Source organism: Bufo bufo, chromosome 4, assembly GCF_905171765.1.
Source record: "Bufo bufo chromosome 4, aBufBuf1.1, whole genome shotgun sequence".
Lineage (NCBI taxonomy): Eukaryota > Metazoa > Chordata > Amphibia > Anura > Bufonidae > Bufo > Bufo bufo.
The window spans coordinates 384,736,427-384,757,975 of NC_053392.1; the positions used below are offsets into that span (position 1 = coordinate 384,736,427).

Genomic DNA, 21,549 nt, shown 5'->3' on the forward strand with positions numbered 1-21,549 from the left:
AGGTGAGTTAATTTATAATTTATTTTTTAACCCCTAAAGCCACATTTTACCTAGCATTCTGTATTAAAAATGCTATTATTTTCCTTTATAAACATGTTATAAGGGAAAATAATAAAATATACAGAACACCTGACCCAAACCCGAACTTCAGTGAAGAAGTCCAGGTTCCGGTCTGGGTACCACAGTCAGTTTTTTATCACGCGCGTAGAAAAAAACGCATTGCACCCGCGAGATAAAAACTGAACATCAGAACGCAATTGCAGTCAAAACTGACTGCAATTGCATACCTACTCGTACGATTTTCCCTGATCGCAGACGCAACGCATCCGGACACGCTCGTCTCCAAGGGGCCCTAATTTGTGTGTGTGTAGTTGTGTTATCCACTCCCCGCTACCTTATGGTCCTTGACTGTGGCCTGCCAGAGATGTTTGAATCCGGCACTGCGGGACACTACCTGATACCGACAGGCCCCATTAACTACAATGGGGACCGGTGGAGATCCGGCCGCAACCTGGCAAACATGCCGAGAATCAGCCGGACTAAAACCGCTGCACAGCATATTTGCCAGGTTGCGGCCGGACCTCTAGCAGTCCCCATTCTAGTTAATAGGGCCGGACGGCAACATGGTAGTTTCTGGCAATGCCGGGATGCAGAGAGATCCGGCAAGATGTTCCCTGCCAGAACAGTCTGCCGGATCGAAAACAATTTTTGAGCATAATTTCTTACAACTGTGCATTGTGGTGTTCCTCTGCTATTCTAGCTGGAAATTAATAACTTGACGACTGGGTGTTACCATACCATTTGTCAAGGGGGCACGCCCGCTCTATAACATCCGTATACCCCAACAAAGTATATGAAAAGGATGTTGTTTTCATAAGAAAATCCCTATAACCCCTGCCATAACCTAACTGTTACTACAATTAACGGACTTATAATACAGTTGAGGGACCTCTTTGACTATCCCCAATGGCGTTTTACAAAAATGCCACAGAAATAGAAAAAAATGGTTTTTGAATATTTCTTCTCACCCCACCAGAACCTGATAGAAGCAAACAGGCATCTCATATACATGCAAGATGTGGCTCTGCTGAGATGTGCCAATGAAGTCATAAGTGCGTCCCTAAGGTACTGTTTCAAGATAAGATTTGATTGTAACATTCTCCTTACTTCCATTACTTGGGCTGCCCTTAGATGCCTAAGGCAATAGCAGCTGTGGCATCGAAGTGGTTTTGGGGGGCTCCCTCTGTCCCTATTTATGGCTCTTAAAAGGTGGCAATGAAAAAAGTTCTTCCGCCCATGAAAGACAGAAAAGGCAGCTGTGTAATAGAGGATGGTGGGTTGTCAATACAAAGTTTAATTACATTGTGCTGCCAGTGTTGGCTTAGGTCAGGGATGCTCAACCTGGGCCCTCCAGCTGTTGCAAAACTACAACTCCCACCATGCCCTGCTGTATGCTGTCCGGGAGTTGTAGTTTTTGCAACAGCTGGAGGGCCGCAGGTTGGACATGCCTGGCTTAGGTTATAATGACAATCCTTATGTTTACACAGGATCTATGAGCACATTAGTGATCTGAGTCTCTTTCTCTTCAACGATGCGCTGGTGATTTCAAGTCGGCACATTTCCTACACTCCTTTCAAGCGTACATCAAAGACATCCTACCAATTTATGGCCTCAGTATCTCTACCAAGACTACTTGTGGAAGACATTGCAGATACAAAATGTAAGTTGGCATACATCTGTCTCCTCTCCATTCTGTTCTATATGAATAGCTTTACGTAAAACCAATACAGATGTACAATACAGGCAAAAGTGAACTGTACCACTAAGGCTACTTTCACACTACCGTTCAGAGCGGGTCCGTCTGATGTCTGCCAAGACGGATCCGCTCATATAATGCAGACTTGGGATCCGTTCAGAACGGATCCGTCTGCATTATATTGTATTAAAAATTCTAAGTGTGAAAGTAGCTTCAGACGGATCCGTCCAGACTTTACATTGAAAGTCAATGGGGGACGGATCCGTTTGAAAATTGAGCCATACTGTGTCAACTTCAAACGGATCTGTCCCCATTGACTTACATTGTAAGTCTGGACGGATCCGTTTGCCTCCGCACGGCCAGGCGGACACCCGAACGCTGCAAGCTGCGTTCAGGTGTCCGCTTGCTGAGCGGAGCGGAGGCTGAGCGCTGCCAGACTGATGCATTCTGAGCGGATCCGCGTCCACTCAGAATGCATTAGGGCAGTACGGATGCGTTCGGGGGCGCTTGTGAGCCCCTTCAAACGGAGCTTACAAGCGGACACCCGAACGCTAGTGTGAAAGTAGCCTAACATCAGTATTTTATTTTAGATACAGCATAACAATCTCTTACTTCCTGTGGTCGCAAAAATGTGGCCATTTTCCCTCTACATTTCATAAAATTCTACCTGAAGCAACTGTCTGACTTATGCACTTTGCCAAAAGGTAGATAAACCGAATGCAGAACATTTTCTAAAGATAGCACTCACTACTGTAGAGAGTAAACTTTGACTCTGCTGGTTTAATAATTATTAGTATTTCTGAGGGAAGGTCAAATACAGACCCTCAGATACAGCAATATCAACATGCCCACTAAGCTGGTTCAAAGCAGGGCTAGTTGTGTATTTTTTGTAAAGGTCCACATACCTGTGTCTCCTGACAGGTGAAGGTCTGGAGGGAAAAAAATAAAAAATAAAAGTAACGAGGACAACACCAGTGGCAATTTAGTACGATAAGCCATGCCTCCAATCCTACCCAGTTAGACTGTTCCTCCTAGACAGAAATGATGCCCCCTTCACAGCAGGGTGATCTCATAGTATACCTACTCATGATGCCCCATGTGCTCCCCCCACAGAATGAGCACTCTCTAAGTGTCCCCTACTGAGTGATCCCATTTAAGTGCCCCCCCCCCCCACAGTGATAGATTTATCAAATTGGTGTAAAGGAAAACTGGCTTATTTGCCCATATCAACCAATGATATTCCACTTTTCATTGTCCAAAGGAGCTCTAAAAAAAATTAAAGGTGGAATCTGATTGGTTGCTATGGGCAACTAAGCCTGTTTTCTTTTATACTAGTTTTGATAAGTGTCCCCTGATGCCTCCAATTTGAATACCCATCCCATGTTCCTCTGATGAACAGGGCAGGTCTGCCTCTATGTTATGATTGTCTGTGGCCCAGTGCGGAACCGCTGAAACTAGGAGTTAACGGCTCTCCGCTTCACCATTGTATACAACAGTATCCTGAGGATGCAGATACAGTTGAAATCAAGACATGCATGGACGGACATCCATAGTCCACATTTGGACCGCGGTCTGCCACTTGAGTTTACCTGGGTAAAAAGTTAATTTCAAATATATACCTCTCCTGCAGATGTAAAGAATGCATTTAGGCTCCAAGGGCCAAAGCGTCAATGGATCTGCTCTACCGTCACCGAAGAGGAGAAGTTCACCTGGCTTTCTGCATGTCAAAGGGCTATCCATGCCAGTATCGAGAAGCAATAAATCCACCAGGATAATATTTTGTGTAAAGTACCATTTATATATTGTTTCTTGATTATTTAGAGGTTAAGAATGTAGATGTTTTATATATGCTGATGGCTTTATAAAACTGCACAAAGACTTTTATTACAAACGAACTTGGGTGTTTCAAATACTTTAAACATAAATCTCCAGCTGTGTTACTGTTAGGCCTCATGCACACGACCGTTGTGTGCATCCGCGTCCGTGCCGTCATTTTTCACAGTTTAGCGGAGGTCTCATTCATTTCTATGGAGCTGTGAAAAAAAACTGATAGTCCTCAGTTTTTTCTCCGCGTCCGTGATTCCAGTCCGTCAAAAAAATATAACCTGTCCTATTCTTGTCAGTGGAAAACGGAGGACGGACCCATTCAAGTCAATGGGTCAGTCAACAAAAACGGATGCACAACTGGTATGTCATCCGTGTCCGCGTCCGTTTTTTTCTACAAGACCTTGGTGCAATAAAATTACACTTTTAATTAACCTTCCTTTTTTTTCCCGTCAGACAAAAAAAAAGGAAGACACATGGAAACACAACTGAAGCAAAATCGGACACGGACCACTGAAGCCAAATCACTGACAGTGAAAAAACAAACACTGTCGTGTGCATGAAGCCTTAGGGGTACGACCACACAGTCCGGTTTTCTGATGCAGTTTTGGAAGCCAAAATCAGGAGTGGATCATGAAAGGAAAGAACTGATAAGACTTCTCTTTTTGAATCCACTTCTGGTTTTGGCTTCCCAAACTGCATGCAGAAACCTGATGTACCCTTTGCTGAAGTAGAGTTGGTAGAATGCAACTACATAATTCTGCATCTCAGTGACAGAGGGATGACCAACTCAAAAGTCTGACTTGAATCCAGTAGACGTGTGTGCTGGTCAGATCATAAACCAGAACTGAAAGCAGGTTAACTTTCCTCAACATGAGATGTGAAAGGCTGACCACAAATTATAGGGAGTGTTTGCTTTTCTTTAATAACGGATTGTACCACTTTCCATCAGCAAGAATTGCAGTTTACTCTCTGAAATAAATTATTAGGCAGACTGAAGGTTTATACCCGGGGGAGGAATCCCTCCGCATGTGATCCGCTGCTAATAGCAATTCCCAGCAAAAATGCATACAATGGAGGATGTCGGCAGCGGACCACATGCACCACAATGGCGTCCTACACACGATGGGATAATGTGTGGATGAGAATATAAAAATACTTAAATAACTGCGAAAGGTGCACCACAATAATATGCTACTGACAATACTGGCCAAACCCTCACGCTGATGTTAAACTGAGACTTTGGCCAATATATTCCAGTCAGGAACATATCGGAGCCCAAGGCACCCCGTCAAGGTATTTCAGGGTGGGATGGGTCCTACCGCTAACCTACCTACAGTGTGTGAACAGAGTCCGATAGGTTCTGAGGTCCGACTCACAGCCAAACTCCAACATACCTCCATAGTAAGATCACTAATACAATGGGAGGGGAGGAGGCTGCGAGCCCCACCTATAACAGGCCACTTAATTCTGCGATTTTTTTTCTTGATAAACTATGGCACATTCCATATATATCGTTGGTAACATTCTGTGCACCTGGTAGCCTGTGTCACATGGCCTGTTATACTCAGAACCCTATGGTGATTTAGGTTGCTTTCAGTAGAGCTAAAGCTAATCTGGGTATTACAGCTGTAAAAAAAAGACAACACAAAAAGCGCCTGTATTATGGCCGTCAATCTAGCTCAACTTATTTTACCCTTAGGGTGCAATCACATTACAGTGAAAAAAAAAGAAAAGAAAACCGACACTGTTTTTCATCGCTTTTCAATGCTTTTTTCAACATGTTTTTCAACACTTTTTTTGCATCCATTTTTAACAGCCGTTAACAAATGGATGATTTTTATTGGCTTTTTTAAATACGAACCCCTGCAGTATACATAATGTCCCCAGCAGTATTAATGTGCAGAACTTTATTTTATTAATGGCAATAAAATAATAAAATACCTCAACCACTTGCACACATAGGGACACTCGCTTCACTGAAGGCAGAAGGACCTGATTCTCCCAGCGTGCTGACGTCAGGTCCTTCTACATCATGTCATGAGCAAGTGTCTTGGTGCATGCAAATAGATGAGATGTAGTATTTTTTTAACCCCTGAAATGCCATTTTTTCCCCACTAATTTGCTTGTCCATTAGGCTTGTTTCGCATATGCCAAAACAGCCTGTCGGATCCATCCCGGCCGGAATCCTGTCCAGCCCAATTCACTATAATGGGGTCCAGCAGAGATCTGGCCGCAACCTGGCAAATATGTCGAGGACAGGCCGGACAAATACCTCTGTGCGCAAAAGAAGTTAAAACATAATGGTTAAAATATTGTGCTGTTTTATTGGTGTAAAAATCACACTTTTGCTAGTTCTGATTCTGCCGAGATACATCCATGCACTTTAACATCTATGATCCCACAGCCAGAATAAGCTATTAAATACAATAATTGCCGTTAGTCAGCTTACAATTCAATTCAAATTTACATATGAGATCAAAAGGTGTTTATCATACAATATAGAACAAAACCCTATTACAGTAGATCAACCTGAAGAGCAGGAGACACTCAGGGAGATTGCTGTGATTAGTAAAGCCTGTCTATAGTTCAAAGTAGTAAGGCCTTCAGACGAGATGGAAGAGAACCCAGAAATATACTGCTCTGGAGAGAACTGAATTGTCCAGATCAACAAGGGCAGTGTAGGATAAAAATAAAACCCATCCTATCCAAGGGGCATAGGCTTTAAGACGTGCAAATCCAGGAAGGGAGTGAAAGGACAAATGCAAATCCTAATGCATGTGACATGACGTGAATGATTATTATGTTTAGTAGGTTACACTGTGATTGGATGAGATAGTAAATTTCCATCTACTACTGAATCAAACTCTCTTGTACACAGAATTATACACAGTGAAGGTCATCTTGAGGTTTGGTGCATTTTATGACTACATACCAAACATCTGACCATCACATTAGCTGTAACAGTCTCACTCACATGATTCATAGTGCTTTACAATAAAAAAAGGAATATATTGCCAGGCAGATGTGACAAAATGGCACAATCAACATAAATACTTTGCAAAGTATAGCAACCAGGAATGTACTTGGCATTCGCCTGGCCGCTATGTAATTCAGACCATGCTTCTTCTCCACCAAGTGTCTGCTTGAACAGTTAGGTAGGCCTTGATGTGCATGCTAAAAAGGTAACAATGGGGAAGGTAGGTGTGATGTATATCAGTTGATTCATTTAGTGCAAAGATATACGGATATGACAGGAATGGAGTCACATCATTGCTATGAGTTGGAAATCTGGGTTGATTATAGAACAGGCCCGTTTTCAAAGCTAGTTTACTTAAAGGTGAGAAAATGGCCGCAGTTGTTCCAGTTGAACTTCCAAAGATATCCTTTCTTCAAGGACGTCCTGAAACAAGGGGAAAAGAAAATAAGTTATAGTCATTTGGTTTGCAGCTATACATACAACATTGATATTGATGACCTACCTAACATCTACAGAGAGCCGACTCCTGGCACCCCTGCTAATCAGCTCTTTGAAGAGACCACAGAGCTCCTTCGCTGTCGCACATTAAGGGTCCATTCACACGTCTGTAAGTGTTTTGCGGATCCACAAAACACAGACACCTGCAATGTGCGATCCCCAATTTGCGGACCGCACATCACAGACACTATAATAGAAAATGCCTTTTCAGGTCCGCAATTGCAGACAAGAATAGGACATGTTCTATTTTTTTCAGGAACGGAATTGCGGATCCCGAAAAAACTGATGCGGATCCCGAATATGCGGATCCGTTCCAGCCCCATTGAAAGTGAATGGGTCCGCAAATTGCGGAACGAATGCGGACTCAAATTACGGACGTGTGAATGGACCCTTACAGTAAGTAACCACATCCTATACGCACACATTAACCACATGTTGCCTATTATGTGAGGAGGTACTTGATGAGGTCACTTACTATTAATGTGAGGCACATTGAGGTACTAAAGTAATAACACCATGTGCATCAAATTAATAAGTAATCCCATCATTTATCTCACATAAGGGCAACATAGATGCCACCAAGTCTCTGCTTCCTCCTCTCCCATTGAATTCAACTGCAACCTCTATCCTCTTCATTGCCCAGCTGTATTTCTGCACTTGGTCCACTCCATCTTCACCCGATGGTTCCTTTTGGCAACCACTTCCTCTTTTGCTGACCTCGGAACAGACACTGGGATCAGAAAGGAGGAAACTTTCAGATTGAAATCCACCCCATTACTCACCAGCCACTGGCGGGGGCAGAGTCAGTGGAGAAGATGCCAGGGCGGAGATGAACACGGGCTCCGCCTGCAACTTAGTTCTGTATGCAGCACAAGAATGTCAGAATATCATGAATCCACTCGTCATAATATTCTGATGTTTTCCTGCTGAATACATGGGACCGAGCCAACGACAGAGCCAGCGTCCAGCTCCACTGCAGCATATTGAACAGCTGTGGCCCTCTCTGCCCTGCAACGGCGCAATTTAGTATTGAAATACTGACAATGTCGGTATTGAACCAAAATGCGCATCAATATTTCGAAGCATCGTGTTACTCTATCAGATACTTTGTTCATCTGGAAAATAGATCCCATTGGTGTATACAAATGCATGGAAGAGTGTGTCATGAAAGCTGTGGACTGACAACCTTCCATAATATGTAGTACACACAAGGCTGCCATCAGGAACTTCAGGGTCCCATACAGGCAAACTGTGTTCCCCGACCCCCACCTACTCTTCTTACATTCAGAGCTATAACTTTTGTTTTCTGCGTTAAGCCATTTTGCCATACATAAGATTTTAATCTCTATTAACTTTTATTATGGGTTAATGAAGGACAAAAAAAAAATAGCGCCATTTTATTTCTGCTGTTTACCGATCACCAAAAATAATGTGTTCACTATATTTGACAGACTGTTACGATTACAGGGATACCAAATACTGTTTTGTGAAATGTATTGCCCCAACCCACATGGAAGGGAAGGACCACATAGCTTCATTAGTATTCACTGCACTGAAGTGAAGTGAATATTAATAAGGCCAATGATGTCACAGACCCCGAGTGGCTAGACCCGGGCCCCCCAGATGCTCAGGGCGTGTGAGTACACACACAAGAAAACTGCTATTCATCCAGAGACGGAATTGAATAGTGTTGTGCGATATCACACAAGGTGATTTCCTTTCCATTTTTGTGTGTCCGAGCAATCATCCAATGGGCCATACGGAGCCCCACGAGTCCTGGTTCTTTGTACTACTTCCATGATATGAATGCAGTAAGCACAAAATAACTCCATCAGAGAGGAAAAGGGCTATTACCTTTAACTGCTGCTGTAACTCACTGTTCAGCCGTGCAAGAACCGTGTTTGTTTCTTTATTGCGCCGAATGGAGGCCTGGATTGCTTTTTTGTCCTTTCCAGCTGATCTAGAAGAGGAAACGTGTCGTATTCATATGAGATTTATATCTATTTGCACTGTTCAGGTACAAAATAATAATCTGGGTAAAGGTATTAGAGCATGGAAACTGTTCTGGACTTCAGTGGATATATAAGCCTAAAGGGATTGCTCACTGAAATATTTCATGTTTTTAGTTCCCCCTGTCAATCAGGTAGGTGATTTTGGAAGAGTACTTACTAGAGACAGTTTTAGGCCTCATGCACACGGCCGTTGTTTTGGTCCGCATCCGAGCCGCAGTTTTGGCGGCTCGTATGTGGAATTATTCACTTCAATAGGGCCGCAAAAGATGCGGACAGCACTCAGTGTGCTGTCCGCATCCGTTGCTCCGTTCCGTGGTCCGCAAAAAAAATACAACCTGTCCTTGTCTTGTCCGCTCTTTGCGGACAAGAATAAGCAGTTATATTAAAGGCTGTCCGCGCCGTTCCGCAAATTGCGGAACGCAAAACACACAACGGTCATGTGCATGAGGCCTTAAGTATTAATTTGAAAGCACTGTCATTTGGTGTCTATTGGAAAAAATATGCTGCATGTGTCAGGCCCTCTACATATGACACTCTTTACAGAGTACTTGTTTAAAGGGGTTGTCAGACTGAAAAAAAAAAATGCAAGGGAGCTGGACATGGAGTTTAAACTTAAAAAAAAAAAAAAAATTGTCAGAGTGTACCTGTCCCATTGCCACAACTCCTGCTGGCGCCAGACCATTAGAGTGACGCGCCATCTACACTCCTGTGACTACTGCCAGCCAATCAATGACCTCAATAGTGATGCGTGCAGGAAGAGCAAGGGATCGAGGCTCAGAGGTCACATGCCATTCCTGCACGCATCACTGCTGCGGTCAAGTGAATGTAGAACAGCACATTACATTTCAGATTCTGGTGGGGATGGTAGTAGTGGCACTAGAATACCTACCTCCTTCCTCCCCCTCAAGTCCACATCTGCCCGAGGCAGTTTTCAATCTCAGACAACCTCTAACTTTCTAATAGACTTCTGCTTCCACTGATCAGCATGTTATATATGGTATGCCTGCTGTCACTAACTAGGAGCTGCCAGAGACAAAGCCTGTACAGATTTAATATTTCTCACTGCGGTTTACGAATGAATCCAATCTACGCAATCCTCTAAATAAACCCCCCACAAGTCTACTGCTTTGAATACAATGTATTGGTGTAGAAATAATGCATCAGGCTAGTTAAGGTTACCTTGGGATAGATGGCTGGGCAGCAAGGACTGAAGCTACAGTACCCTGCTTCTGATTGGATTCTTCCACTTCTGGTTTGAGTTCATCTTCAGATTTTAACCGTCTTCGGACAGGTTTGGGAGGTGGTGCAAGAGGCGTGCTGACCTTTGCCTGGTTAATTTAAAGGTGAAAGAATAAAAAAAGGAAGCTCCTCAAATGCATGTGGCTTTCTATACTCACACAAGCTACCTCCTCTAATCCTATGTCAAGGGTTCTAACAAACTGGTTCTTCTCTATAGGTGGAAAAAAGGAGATTTTTTGTGAAACTCACCTGTAAAATCTTTTTCTCGTCTTTTCCATTGGGGGACACAGACCATGGGTATAGCCTAGGTCCTTACTAGGAGGAGACACTATGCAAATAAAAAAAGAGAGCTCCTCCTCCCCGGGCTATACCCCCATGCTCCACCGGGAGGACCCCAGCGCGTGCAAAAGCAGTAGGAGAAGGAGACAAACTACAGAGACCAGAACAAAGGAATACTGCCATCGGACCGATAACCCCAAGGTCCCGAAGAACTAAACCAACCCCTCCAGCAACAGGCAAGAATGGGAGGGAGCCGTGTCCCCCAATGGAAAAGACGAGAAAAAGATTTTACAGGTGAGTTTCACAAAAAAAATCTCCTTTTCTCGCACATTCCATTGGGGGACACAGACCATGGGACGTCCCAGAGCAGTCCGTGGGGTGGGAAAAAGATCAGCACCTCAAGGGGGAAACGCCCAGTGGTCAAACAGGAACCACCGCCTGCAATACCTTGCGCCCAAGGACAGCATCAGCCGATGCCAAAGAGTGCAGTTGGTAAAAGTTTGTAAAAGGTATGTAAGGACGACCAGGTGGCCACCTTACAAATTTGAGATGCCGAGGCGCGATTACGCCTAGCCCAGGAGGCGCGCGGTAACCCCAGCTGGGGGAACCTTGCCACAGGCACGATAGGCCGCGACAATAGCCGACCGAATCCACCGAGACCTTGGAAGCCGCCAGACCTTGATGAGGCCCTTCAGGAATCACGAAAAGGGCATCAGACAGGTACACTTGCAGAGCACGGACAACGTCCAGGAAATGGAGAGCGCGCTCCTTGCAGTTCGCCGGGGATGGACAAAAAGAGGGCAGGACTATATCTTCATTAAGGTCGAAGGCGGAGACCACCTTGGGCAAAAATGAAGGGACCAGGCGTAGCACCGCCTTATCCTGGTGGAAGACCAAAAAGGGCTCCCTAGAGGAAAGAGCGGCAAGCTCCGATACCCTCCTGATTGAGGTGATGGACACAAAAAAGACCACCTTCCAGGTGAGAAGACTGAAAGAAACTTCCCTCAGAGGCTCAAAGGGAGCTGCCTGGAGGGAAGACAGAACCAAATTGATATCCCAGGGGGGCAGGGGAGGAACATACGGAGGGACCGAATGCGCCACCCCTTGTAGGAAAGTCCCCACTGGACCGAGCAGAGCCAGGGATCGCTGGAAGAAAATGGCTAGAGCCGAGACCTGGCCTTTCAGGGAGCTCAGGGACATTTCCATCTCGAGGCCCGACTGCAGAAAGGAGAGGACCACTGGAAGCGAGAAACGAAGGGGAAAAACGCCTAGCTTCTCACAAAAGGCAAGAAAGGCCTTCCAGGTACGATAGTATATCCGGGAGGAAACTGGTTTTCTGGCCTTGATCATGGTCTTCACAACAGAGTCCGAGAAGCCCCTCTTCTTCAGAATGGCGGTCTCAAAAGCCACGCCGTTAAACGAAGTGACCGTAAATTCTGGTGGAAGAGCGGTCCTTGAGACAGTAGGTTCTCCTTGAGAGGAAGAGGCCACGGAACGTCTGCCAGCATCCGAGTGACGTCTGAGAACCAGGCGCGGCGAGGCCAATCGGGAGCGATGAGAATGGTCGGAATCCCTTCCGACGTGATCTTGCGAAGGACCTTTGGTAGTAGAGGCAGTGGTGGAAAGACAAAGGACAGGGAAGCCTTGCCACAGAGACAACAGCGCGTCCACCCCGTACGCCTCCGGATCCCGAGCCAGGAACGTGGGAACCTTGTTGCTGAGCCTGGATGCCATCAGGTCGACGTCCGGGCGGCCCCACCGGCGACAGACGTTCTCGAAAACCTCCGGATTTAAAGACCACTCTCCTGGATCCACTGTGTTGCGGCTGAGAAAGTCCACCTTCCAATTGTCGACCCCTGGGATGTATACTGCCGACAGTACTGGAACATGAGTCTCCGCCCACTGGAGGATCCTTTCCACCTCCTGCATTACCGTCCGGCTGCGGGTCCCGCCCTGGTGGTTGACGTAAGCCACGGTTGTGGCATTGTCCGACTGGACCCTTACCGGGTGACCTGCCAGGAGAGGAGTCCAATGAGAAAGGGAGAGGAAGATTGCTCTGAGCTCCAGCACATTGATCAGAAGGTGGGCTTCCGCCGGCGACCAAACCCCCTGCACTGTCCGGGCCTGGAGAACACCACCCCAACCCAGGAGGCTGGCGTCGGTGGTGACGACTGTCCAGGAGATCGGAAGGAAGAACCTCCCTGAAGTCAGGTTTTGAGAGGACAGCCACCAATGGAGTTCCACACGAACCCGAGGGGGCAGACGGACCCAAGAGTCCAGACCGTGCGATGTCCTGTCCCAAAAGGACAGGATCGCCCGCTGCAGAGGCAGAGTGTGAAACTGGGCAAAGGGGACGGCCTCAAAGGAGGCCACCATAAGCCCCAGAACCTTCATGCACTCCCGGATGGAGAGACGTCGGGAGCGCAGTAGGCGAGATACAGACTCCTGAATCCGAGAGGACTTGGAATCCGGAAGGAATATCCAAGCTGCCGTGGTGTCCAGAACCATCCCTAGGAAGGTCACCCTCAGAGGGGTGAAGAGAGGACTTCTGGACATTGATCAGCCAGCCGAACTGTTCCAGAGTCTGAACAGTGATTCGGACGCTGTCCTTTGCCTAGGGAAGGGAGGAAGCCTTTATCAGTATGTCGTCCAGGTAGGGCAACAGAGATATGCCCCTGGTACGGAGAAGCGCCAAGAGCGGCGCCAAGATCTTTGTGAATACTCGAGGGGCCGTAGCCAGCCCAAAGGGAAGGGCGACAAACTGGTAATGCTGCCCGCCGACAGCGAAGCGCAGAAACCTGTGGTGAGATTCTGCTATAGGGACATGCAAATAGGCGTCTTGGATGTCCACAGACGCGAGGAACTCCCCTGGACGAAGAGAAGCAATAACGGAGCGGAGGGATTCCATCCGGAACCTCCGGACCCGCAGAGACCTGTTTAACAGCTTCAGGTCTAGAACCGGACGCACCGATCCCTCTTTCTTTGGCACAATGAAAAGTTTGGAGTAGAAACCTGCGCCTTGCTCCTCCAGGGGGACTGGAACAATCACTCCCCTGTCCAAAAGGGAAGAGACCGCCTGCAAAAGGGCCGAGGCCCAGACCGGATCCCCCGGAACCCGAGAAGGGAAGAAACGCTCCAGAGGCCTGGAAGCGAATTGTATTTTGTAACCGGATGTTACAATTTCCAGGGCCCAGGCGTCCTGGATGTGAGCTCTCCAAACCTGTTGAAAGGAAGGCTGGGGCTTAAAGGCAGGCTTCTTGCGGGAGTCCTGAGAGCCACCCGGGAAGGGGGCCGCCGCAGATCTGGAAGAGGAGAAGCGACGAAAGGACTTCCGCGGGCTCCAACGGGGCGGAGGGGGGACTGGACTGAGTGAGAGGAGGAGGAGGTGGGGGAGGATGATCCTGTCCAGAGGCAAGGCAAGAGTCACAGGATCCAGTGACCGATAGTGGCAAACAGCAGACCTTACATGGCCCCAGGTTACTGAGGAGCCGACTTGGATTTTTGGGGGGCCCCAGGTTTCGGCATGATGGCAGCAATCCCTGCAAAGAAAGGGGTCAGGGTCTCCTACCGTTCCTGCAGCACGCTGAGTAAACACTATCCTACAGCGACAAGTGTGGAGCCAGGAGCATCCTCGTGTGGAGAGCGCTGAGACGGAAGAGCTGGAGCTGAAGAAATAGGGCTCCGCCCACAAATCACGTCCAGGAAGGCGCGAAACCCGCGCGCGCGGGAAGTATGAAAAATAATAGAGTCGCGGCCGCCGGAAGGGTAGGAGAGCCCGCTCCTATAGAGCACCGCTATGGGAGAGCCGAGGAAGCTGCCACTTCTGCAAGAGCGATTGCCCCAGACAGGAATCCTTCCCCCCTTCAACCACCCACTAAGTGGCCCTAAGTGTCACACCGGGAGACAGAGCACTGCAGGAGTGCCGTGTACTTATCTGCGTCCTGCAGTCTTCGCCCTCTGCTCCACACCAGCAGAGGTCACCTCTTCAGTCAGCTGGCACAAGGAGTGGCAGTGATCTGGTTGGAGGGCAGGAGAGGTGACCCCAGATCTGGTAGGCCACCGGAGCTGCAGGTCGAGCCCGGTTCCATTCAACTTCTTGGAGGAGGGGGAGGTAGCCGGGGACGCCAGTTCGACCCCGGCGCTCGCTCCACCGAGAGACCAGGGAAGCAAAATTGCGACCCTGCGTCCTCTGCTGAAAAAAATAAACAGGAGTAGAGAGTCTAAAATGTCACATCCTTATTCGACACTAAGCAGGACTGGAACATGGGGGTATAGCCCGGGGAGGAGGAGCTCTCTTTTTTATTTGCATAGTGTCTCCTCCTAGTAATGACCTAGGCCAGTGAAAGGCAAACTGCAGCTCTCCAGCTGTTACAGAACTACAACTCCCAGCATGCAAAGGCTGCCTACAGCTTTCAGCCTACAGCAGGGCATGGTGGGAGTTGTAGTTTTGCAACAGCGGGAGAGCCCCAGTTTGCCTATCGCTGGCCTAGGCTATACCCATGGTCTGTGTCCCCCAATGGAATGTGCGAGAAAGCCCCAATATGTCCCATACTGTAGCATACGTCACCCATACGGTACCATTCAAAAGAAACCCTACACTGCACGGTATACATTTCTTTCCGCTGAAAAGGTAGATGACTGTAGTTTGCACTGACATTACTTTATATAACTGAAAAGTGTACTTCTGGCATAGGTCAGGTAAATGCAGCTCTATGAATACATTTGGCATCAGAGATAGGTGCTTCCCCAGAACAGGCCACACGTACACCACTATTGCTGTATGAACAGAGCCCTAATGCCACTGCCCACCCCTTATTGAGCCAGCATTAATGTTTTAGAGACTGTAGTAATAAGTTTCAGAACTATGGCATATTGGTGAATATGTAAACTAGATAGGCAAGTTGTGACTAAATAGATTTTGATGACAATTCCAACTCTACTGAAGACTGCTTTACAGACAGTAGGGGATCTCAAAACCACAGCAAAGTGCTTCCATTCTAACAATACGATCGGCTGCACCCATTCTGAACAGATCCGGTTGTATGTTATCAAAAATGTAAAAACTGGATCCGGCATTAAAACCATTGTAAGTCAATGGGTGCTGGATCCGTTTTATCGTTTCCGAAAAAAACGTATCCGGCACCATTGACTTGCATGGTTTTTGGTGCTGGATCCGGCTTATTCAGTTTCCCAAGCCGCACACACAAACGCTGCATTTTTCTGTCTGGCATGGGAACATAACAAACCGGAACGGAATGCATTCTTGTGCACTCCGTGCAGGTTTGTTCGGTTTTGTCCCCATTTATAATGGACGGGGACAAAACTTCAGGGTATTAGGTCTAGCTATATATTACATACTTACAGGATTGGCAGGGACAGCAGAGACTTTATCTTCAACACGTCCATTTAACTTAGCACTACGGATCCCATCAGCTGATGGCTTCTCAGCCTGTTGACATATGAATATGAAATTTTAGCAAGCTTCAAAGGATGCATTTAGAAAAATTAAAGGACCTAATCCAGTCAACAGCCAAAGATTTTATTGTAATAATCAAATTAATAATCTATACTGTCACACACAACGATAGTACACTGAAGGTACAGATGTTCAGAGAAGGGTGACAGATTTTCTGGACATGGAGAAACTACATTTAGGCCCTGTCACTAGGATCAACCCTATTAAACCAGGCATACTGGCTGGTAGGGCTCATCATGCCGATTAAAACTATACCTTTCTTTTGTCTGTATGCATTTTTATTCATATGCAAATGAGCATATTCAAGCACTAGGAGGCAGGGATACATCCTTTCAGTACTACTTAGTAACCCCTAGTGCTCTGCACACTCCCCCTCCACTTGACTAACAGGACTAGACATCAGCATGCTGAGGGCAGAGCTGTCTCCTCGCATCTATATATCATATAATCTATGTACTTTAGCATCACAACATTGAGATATTCTCAGAAAGCTAATATACATATTTCTGCTTTATTCTCAGGCACAATATAAGATTTTTAAGACCCCAGTACTGTGTATTAGTGTACAAGCATAGAAAAAAAACATGCTTCTCTATGTGGTAAATCCTAAGGAGAGACTTACAATAACTATTTTTTCTGTTATTCTTTTTCTCTCTCTCATTTAGGCCATAATAAAAGGCTATACTATAATAAATAGGCCTTGCTATATTGAGAATAGTGTTTTTTCCTTAGAAACCTAAAACCGATCACTGGTTTATTGACAAACAATATAGGATTATAAAGAAACCAGTAATATTTATTTGCTTTCTAAAAAAAAACTATTGTCAATACAAGGATATAGGCTTTTAATGAGGGTTAAATGTGGAAGAAAAAAAAAAGAAAAAATATCTGAAGAAAAAGACCTGGACGTCTCTCCCAAGATTCAAACCTGTGATCTCCAAATGAAAAACCAAGCACTTACCACAAAGCTATAGCATTACCACATAGAGATGAATTATTTTTCTATGCTTATAAGCTAACACATATCACTGATGTCTTTATAATCACATATCGTGCATGTGAATGGACCAGTAACTCAGTACCTCAATGTGGTAAAGCTATAGTACATAGAGTATATAACATGTACATGCTAGGAGATAGCTCTATGACACCGGTCTGCCCTCAGTATGCTGATTTCAGCCCTGTCAATCAAGAGGAGGGCGGCATGTGCAGAGCACAGGGGGTGTTACAAAGGATTTAGCCCCGCCTTCTGGAGCTCAAACTTGCTCATTTGCATATGACTAAAAACTCTGCAGCTGTTTATTGTACAGACAAAACAAAGATATGGTTTTAATCAGCATGATGAGCCCTACCAGGCAGTATGTCTGGTTTACTAGGGTTGATTCTTGTGACAGAGCCGTTTTAAATAGAATCGGTCACCACAAAATGGAATGCAATATTCAGATAACAGAGATATAAATGTATAAATTGCAAGCTTTACTAACCCTTTTCCCACTATATATCTATATATTCTGCTCCATAACATGCTGCCTGCAGATTACACTGCATTTTTCTTTGAAGAGCTTTAATTTGTACTAGCGGAACATACTCACCGCTACTGTGTCCTGGGCTCCCGACTCTCTTCACTGGACTTGTGGTTCCTATCTGTTAATTTCCACACACACACACACACACACACAGGGTCTTGAGCGCCACTCAGCCAATGACACTGGCCTCAGCGGTGAAGTGTCCTTAAGCACCACACCACAAGGCCCAGAACAGATGTGCCGCTTGGAGACACGTCACTGCCAATCATTGGCTGCACTGGCACATATGACCCCGTCCATGTGGAAGTCGACAGACGGGGACTGGAAGACCAGTGAAGAGAACAATGGGGCCAGGAAAAAGCAGCAAGAAGCTGGGTATGGATTTTTCCACAGGTACAAAAATAAAGCTGGACAACCCCTTTATGAAATCAAATTTCACAACAGCGGTTCACTTACACAAAGAACGCTTTAACTATTATGAGCCCATCATAAATGTTCTGCTTCCTCCACATGTGATTATCAGAGTCCACAAACCTGTACAACTTCGGTTTTCTCTGGGTCCTCTGCTTGCTGTTCTGTCACACATGAGGCAAACACTTCAAACTGACTGAAGTCTGCAAAATTTGGCTGCTCAGGCATTTGCTGAGGAGAAGTACTAGGATGAGCTAAAACACCTTCAGCATCCACAGAGCGGTGCACATGTGAGCCCGATGTCTGTAAGAAATAGGGGCAACATGATGGAGAAGGCCTACTGCACCTACCCACCAGCATTAGCAGAAACCCAACACGGGGAACCAAACATTTACCCAGCCTGGCAGCTATGACATGCACGAAATACCCCACAGTGTTTTGCTTTACTTGGCAGTGTTAGACCTCGCGCACACAACCCTGTGTTTTGTTGTCCACAAATTGTGGATCTGCTAAACATGGTACATCAGCCATGTACGTCCTGCACATGCCAAAGTATTGTAAAAATCCCTACTCTTGTCTACAAAATGGACAAGTATAGGACAAGTTCAATATTTTTGCAGTACAGCAAAACATTCTGATGTGGACAGGACGCAGCCCCACTGAAATGACTAGGTCCACACCCAAACTGCAAAAAATGCGGATTGGATGTGGACCAAATATATGGTCATGTGCATGGGGCCTAATGAAGTTTTTGGGTGGATACAAGTTGCATATACACATAAATAAGTTAAGTTGTATTTGGTCATTTCGGACAGAAATCCAAATGTCTCTAGTGCAGACTCTGTCTTGGGCCCATGACATCCTAAGATTGTAAATCAGTATAGAACATAAACTGGTTTCAGATGGTCAATGCACATTATTTCATCCTCTCCCATATCTCTGGGAGACATCCTTTAAGTTTTGCATTACACTTTCCGTTTTGCTGTAATTGTTGATGCAGTTGCCCATGTCAAATCCAGGCGTAGATACAAACTTCATGCAGCGTTTTCTGATTCACTTCAGCTACCTATTTGCCAGTGACAATTTAACTGTTGTAGTATTTGATGTAACTGGTCATTTTGACCCACTCGTTCATAGTCTGACCCAAGTATCCGAGTGATCACAGGGAATAGCAGGGCATTATTATGCTGGAATTTAAGGTAGTATGTGCAGTATGCCACCTAACGGGTTCTAAACAACGGTTCTACAAAGCAGCATAAGCATGCCAACCGAGTGGGCCGGAGAAATATCTGACAACAAATATGCTGGGTTATATTTAGCCTTTGCTAAAATTAGGACGTTCTACTGCATAGTCATTTTAGACTGTCATTTATAGAAAGCACGGCACCGTTTTTTCTGTGGTGACACTGGCTAGATATCCTAAATACATTCAATGTAGTCACATACCTGTGTAGGTAGGGGTCGGGGAGGAACTGCCGGAGGGTGCGTTACCGCTGCAGACTGGGGCTGCCCTGTTACACAACAGATAAAGAAACGTTATACATCACAGGCTGGCTACATTACTGTGGTGGCATGGTGCCACTTAGGATATTGAGGGACTCCTTTTTCTTCCCAGAGAACAGTGAAATAACTTCTCAGATGAAAAAGTGGGGCAGTGATGTAACATTAAGCCTGTTTAAAGGTCTAATGCTGCACACTTCCACATACAAGGTCTGCATTGTCCTCATGGAACAACCCTTTTAATGATCTGCCCAGGGAGTTAGGACAACCTGCGTGGTGTGAATGTATCTCACAAGAATATAATGGATCTATTTGTTGGTTTGATCTAGGATTGTCCCAATTCAGGACCAAAGCCCCATTAATGGGTAAGCAAATGTTTCTGATGTTCTCTGCACTAGAGATACGTGAGAAAGTAGTGATCATGGGGGTAGATCCCGCTGTGGTCTCCTGGCCACTCTCCCCTCTGTAGGACAGTGATGTCTTCAGCATGGTAATAATAATGCAGTCAGGCTAAGTTACACTTATTGTCATATTAGAACATATCCAGGTCACAATGTGGTGTGTCATGCAGGACAGAAGCAGAGTAACATGAACTATTTCTAATTCACCTACATTTACTCTTTTATAGACCTAAAAATACAACAAATTAAGACACCAAAATATTTCATCCCTGAAATAAAATGGGAAAACACCACATACAGGGTATGGAATGTGCTATAAGTTGTGCTCTAGCTATAAGCTACTAGGTCTCAGCAGGTGAACAAGAGAAGGTTCTCCATCCTCTCATCCAAACCCTTTATGGTAAGGGAATGTGGGCAGAAAATACTGCTAATAAGGTCACATTAAGTTCTCTGAAGGACATCGCGTTACTGCTCTAGGCAGTGTACAGACCTGAAAACAAGCAGGCATTTGTGATGTGCACATTTACTGCTATTCTTCAGCATAAGAAACTTTGCTGGATACAACTGGAAGTCGTCCTCACCTGTCGTAACTGCAAATGTTCTATTCATGTCTAAGGATGAGGAGCGAGAATGGGAGGCAGGAGGTCTTGGTGGAGGGGGTGGTGGTGCTGTGCTGTCTGGAGAAGTGCCAGAATGGGACCTGCAATTTAAGCAAAGACTCTTCAAACAAGGAAACATTAACAGAGGAGACGATCACAATACCAGTAACTCACCATTGAAATTCACCTCTTCAACTTGTACATTTCTTCCTTTTATGTGATGCTGTCTGTCCTCTGAACCAAGAAGCCACAAGTCTAGCCCCCCTCCCTCCACCAATGCTGAATAGATGCAAGTCTCCAAATTACAAAACGGGAGGTGGGCTGCTACATTTTCACACTGCAGCTTACTCTGCATCATCTAAGACATCTAGTTAAACTACATGGTAGGTGGAACAGACTTACAGAGCCAAGTTGCCATAGAAACAAGTGTCTGATAGGGCGTTGGTTAAATATGACATAGGACACAGGTAGAGAAATCATTTCAACATCAGACCCTTGGGCAACACTTCAGTGTACTCACTACACTCTGTGGTATTTTTCCAGGGTTTTTTTTTTTTTTTTTTGTTGATATCATTCCTTCACAGTGACGCCAGGGCTGTGGTTAGGAATGGGTCAAAGCCGGAACCAACAGGTACAACAAAGTTCACCAGCCTTGTCCTGGATGAGAAGTGTGTGGATTAGGAGAAGATAGAAGAATGTATGGTGGGCAAATTAGGGTTTCTAAACTAGAAAACCCCTTTAAGGAACTCAGGTCATGTTTTAAGAAAACAACCTCCAGCCAAGCGAGAAGTTGGGACATTTTGCTGTAAATTGCTGGCCAATTATAACCTAACTGTGGTAGCTCTATCAGATTCTATAAGACACACTTAAGATAAAAAATATTGTAAAAAAAAAAAGGTCCCTGTGCCTTTTAGTCAGAAGTCAGGGGGATCTTCCTTAATGATGGGGCAGAGTATTCATTAAGCACTTTGCCTGACATAGGGAATCAGGGCGATGTACCTCCCAAAAGCTCCAGTACCCTTCATCGGACCTCCCCACCCACAGCATT

General features: G+C 45.7%; 2 protein-coding genes across 6 annotated transcripts in view; one reads left to right on the forward strand and one right to left on the reverse strand.

Annotated features, from left to right (window-relative positions):
- The window catches only part of ECT2L (epithelial cell transforming 2 like), a 74,365-nt gene extending 70,796 nt beyond the window's left edge, over window positions 1-3,569 (forward strand). Inside the window, exons 20-22 of the mRNA XM_040429224.1 lie at window positions 1,037-1,125; window positions 1,548-1,720; window positions 3,387-3,569. Coding sequence (XP_040285158.1) covers window positions 1,037-1,125; window positions 1,548-1,720; window positions 3,387-3,517 — 393 coding nt within the window. The 3' untranslated portion in view covers window positions 3,518-3,569. The remainder of the gene's footprint in view (window positions 1-1,036; window positions 1,126-1,547; window positions 1,721-3,386) is intronic.
- Window positions 3,570-5,883: 2,314 nt separating this feature from the next.
- Window positions 5,884-21,549, reverse strand: part of REPS1 (RALBP1 associated Eps domain containing 1) — a 116,124-nt gene continuing 100,458 nt past the window's right edge. For all 5 annotated transcript variants that reach the window (XM_040429226.1, XM_040429227.1, XM_040429229.1 and 2 more), the window contains 7 exons: window positions 20,484-20,602; window positions 19,448-19,512; window positions 18,125-18,304; window positions 15,951-16,037; window positions 10,250-10,398; window positions 8,913-9,018; window positions 5,884-6,983 (listed from right to left, as the gene is read on the reverse strand). In XM_040429226.1, the coding sequence (XP_040285160.1) occupies window positions 6,915-6,983; window positions 8,913-9,018; window positions 10,250-10,398; window positions 15,951-16,037; window positions 18,125-18,304; window positions 19,448-19,512; window positions 20,484-20,602 (775 nt within the window). In that variant the 3' untranslated portion in view covers window positions 5,884-6,914. The remainder of the gene's footprint in view (window positions 6,984-8,912; window positions 9,019-10,249; window positions 10,399-15,950; window positions 16,038-18,124; window positions 18,305-19,447; window positions 19,513-20,483; window positions 20,603-21,549) is intronic.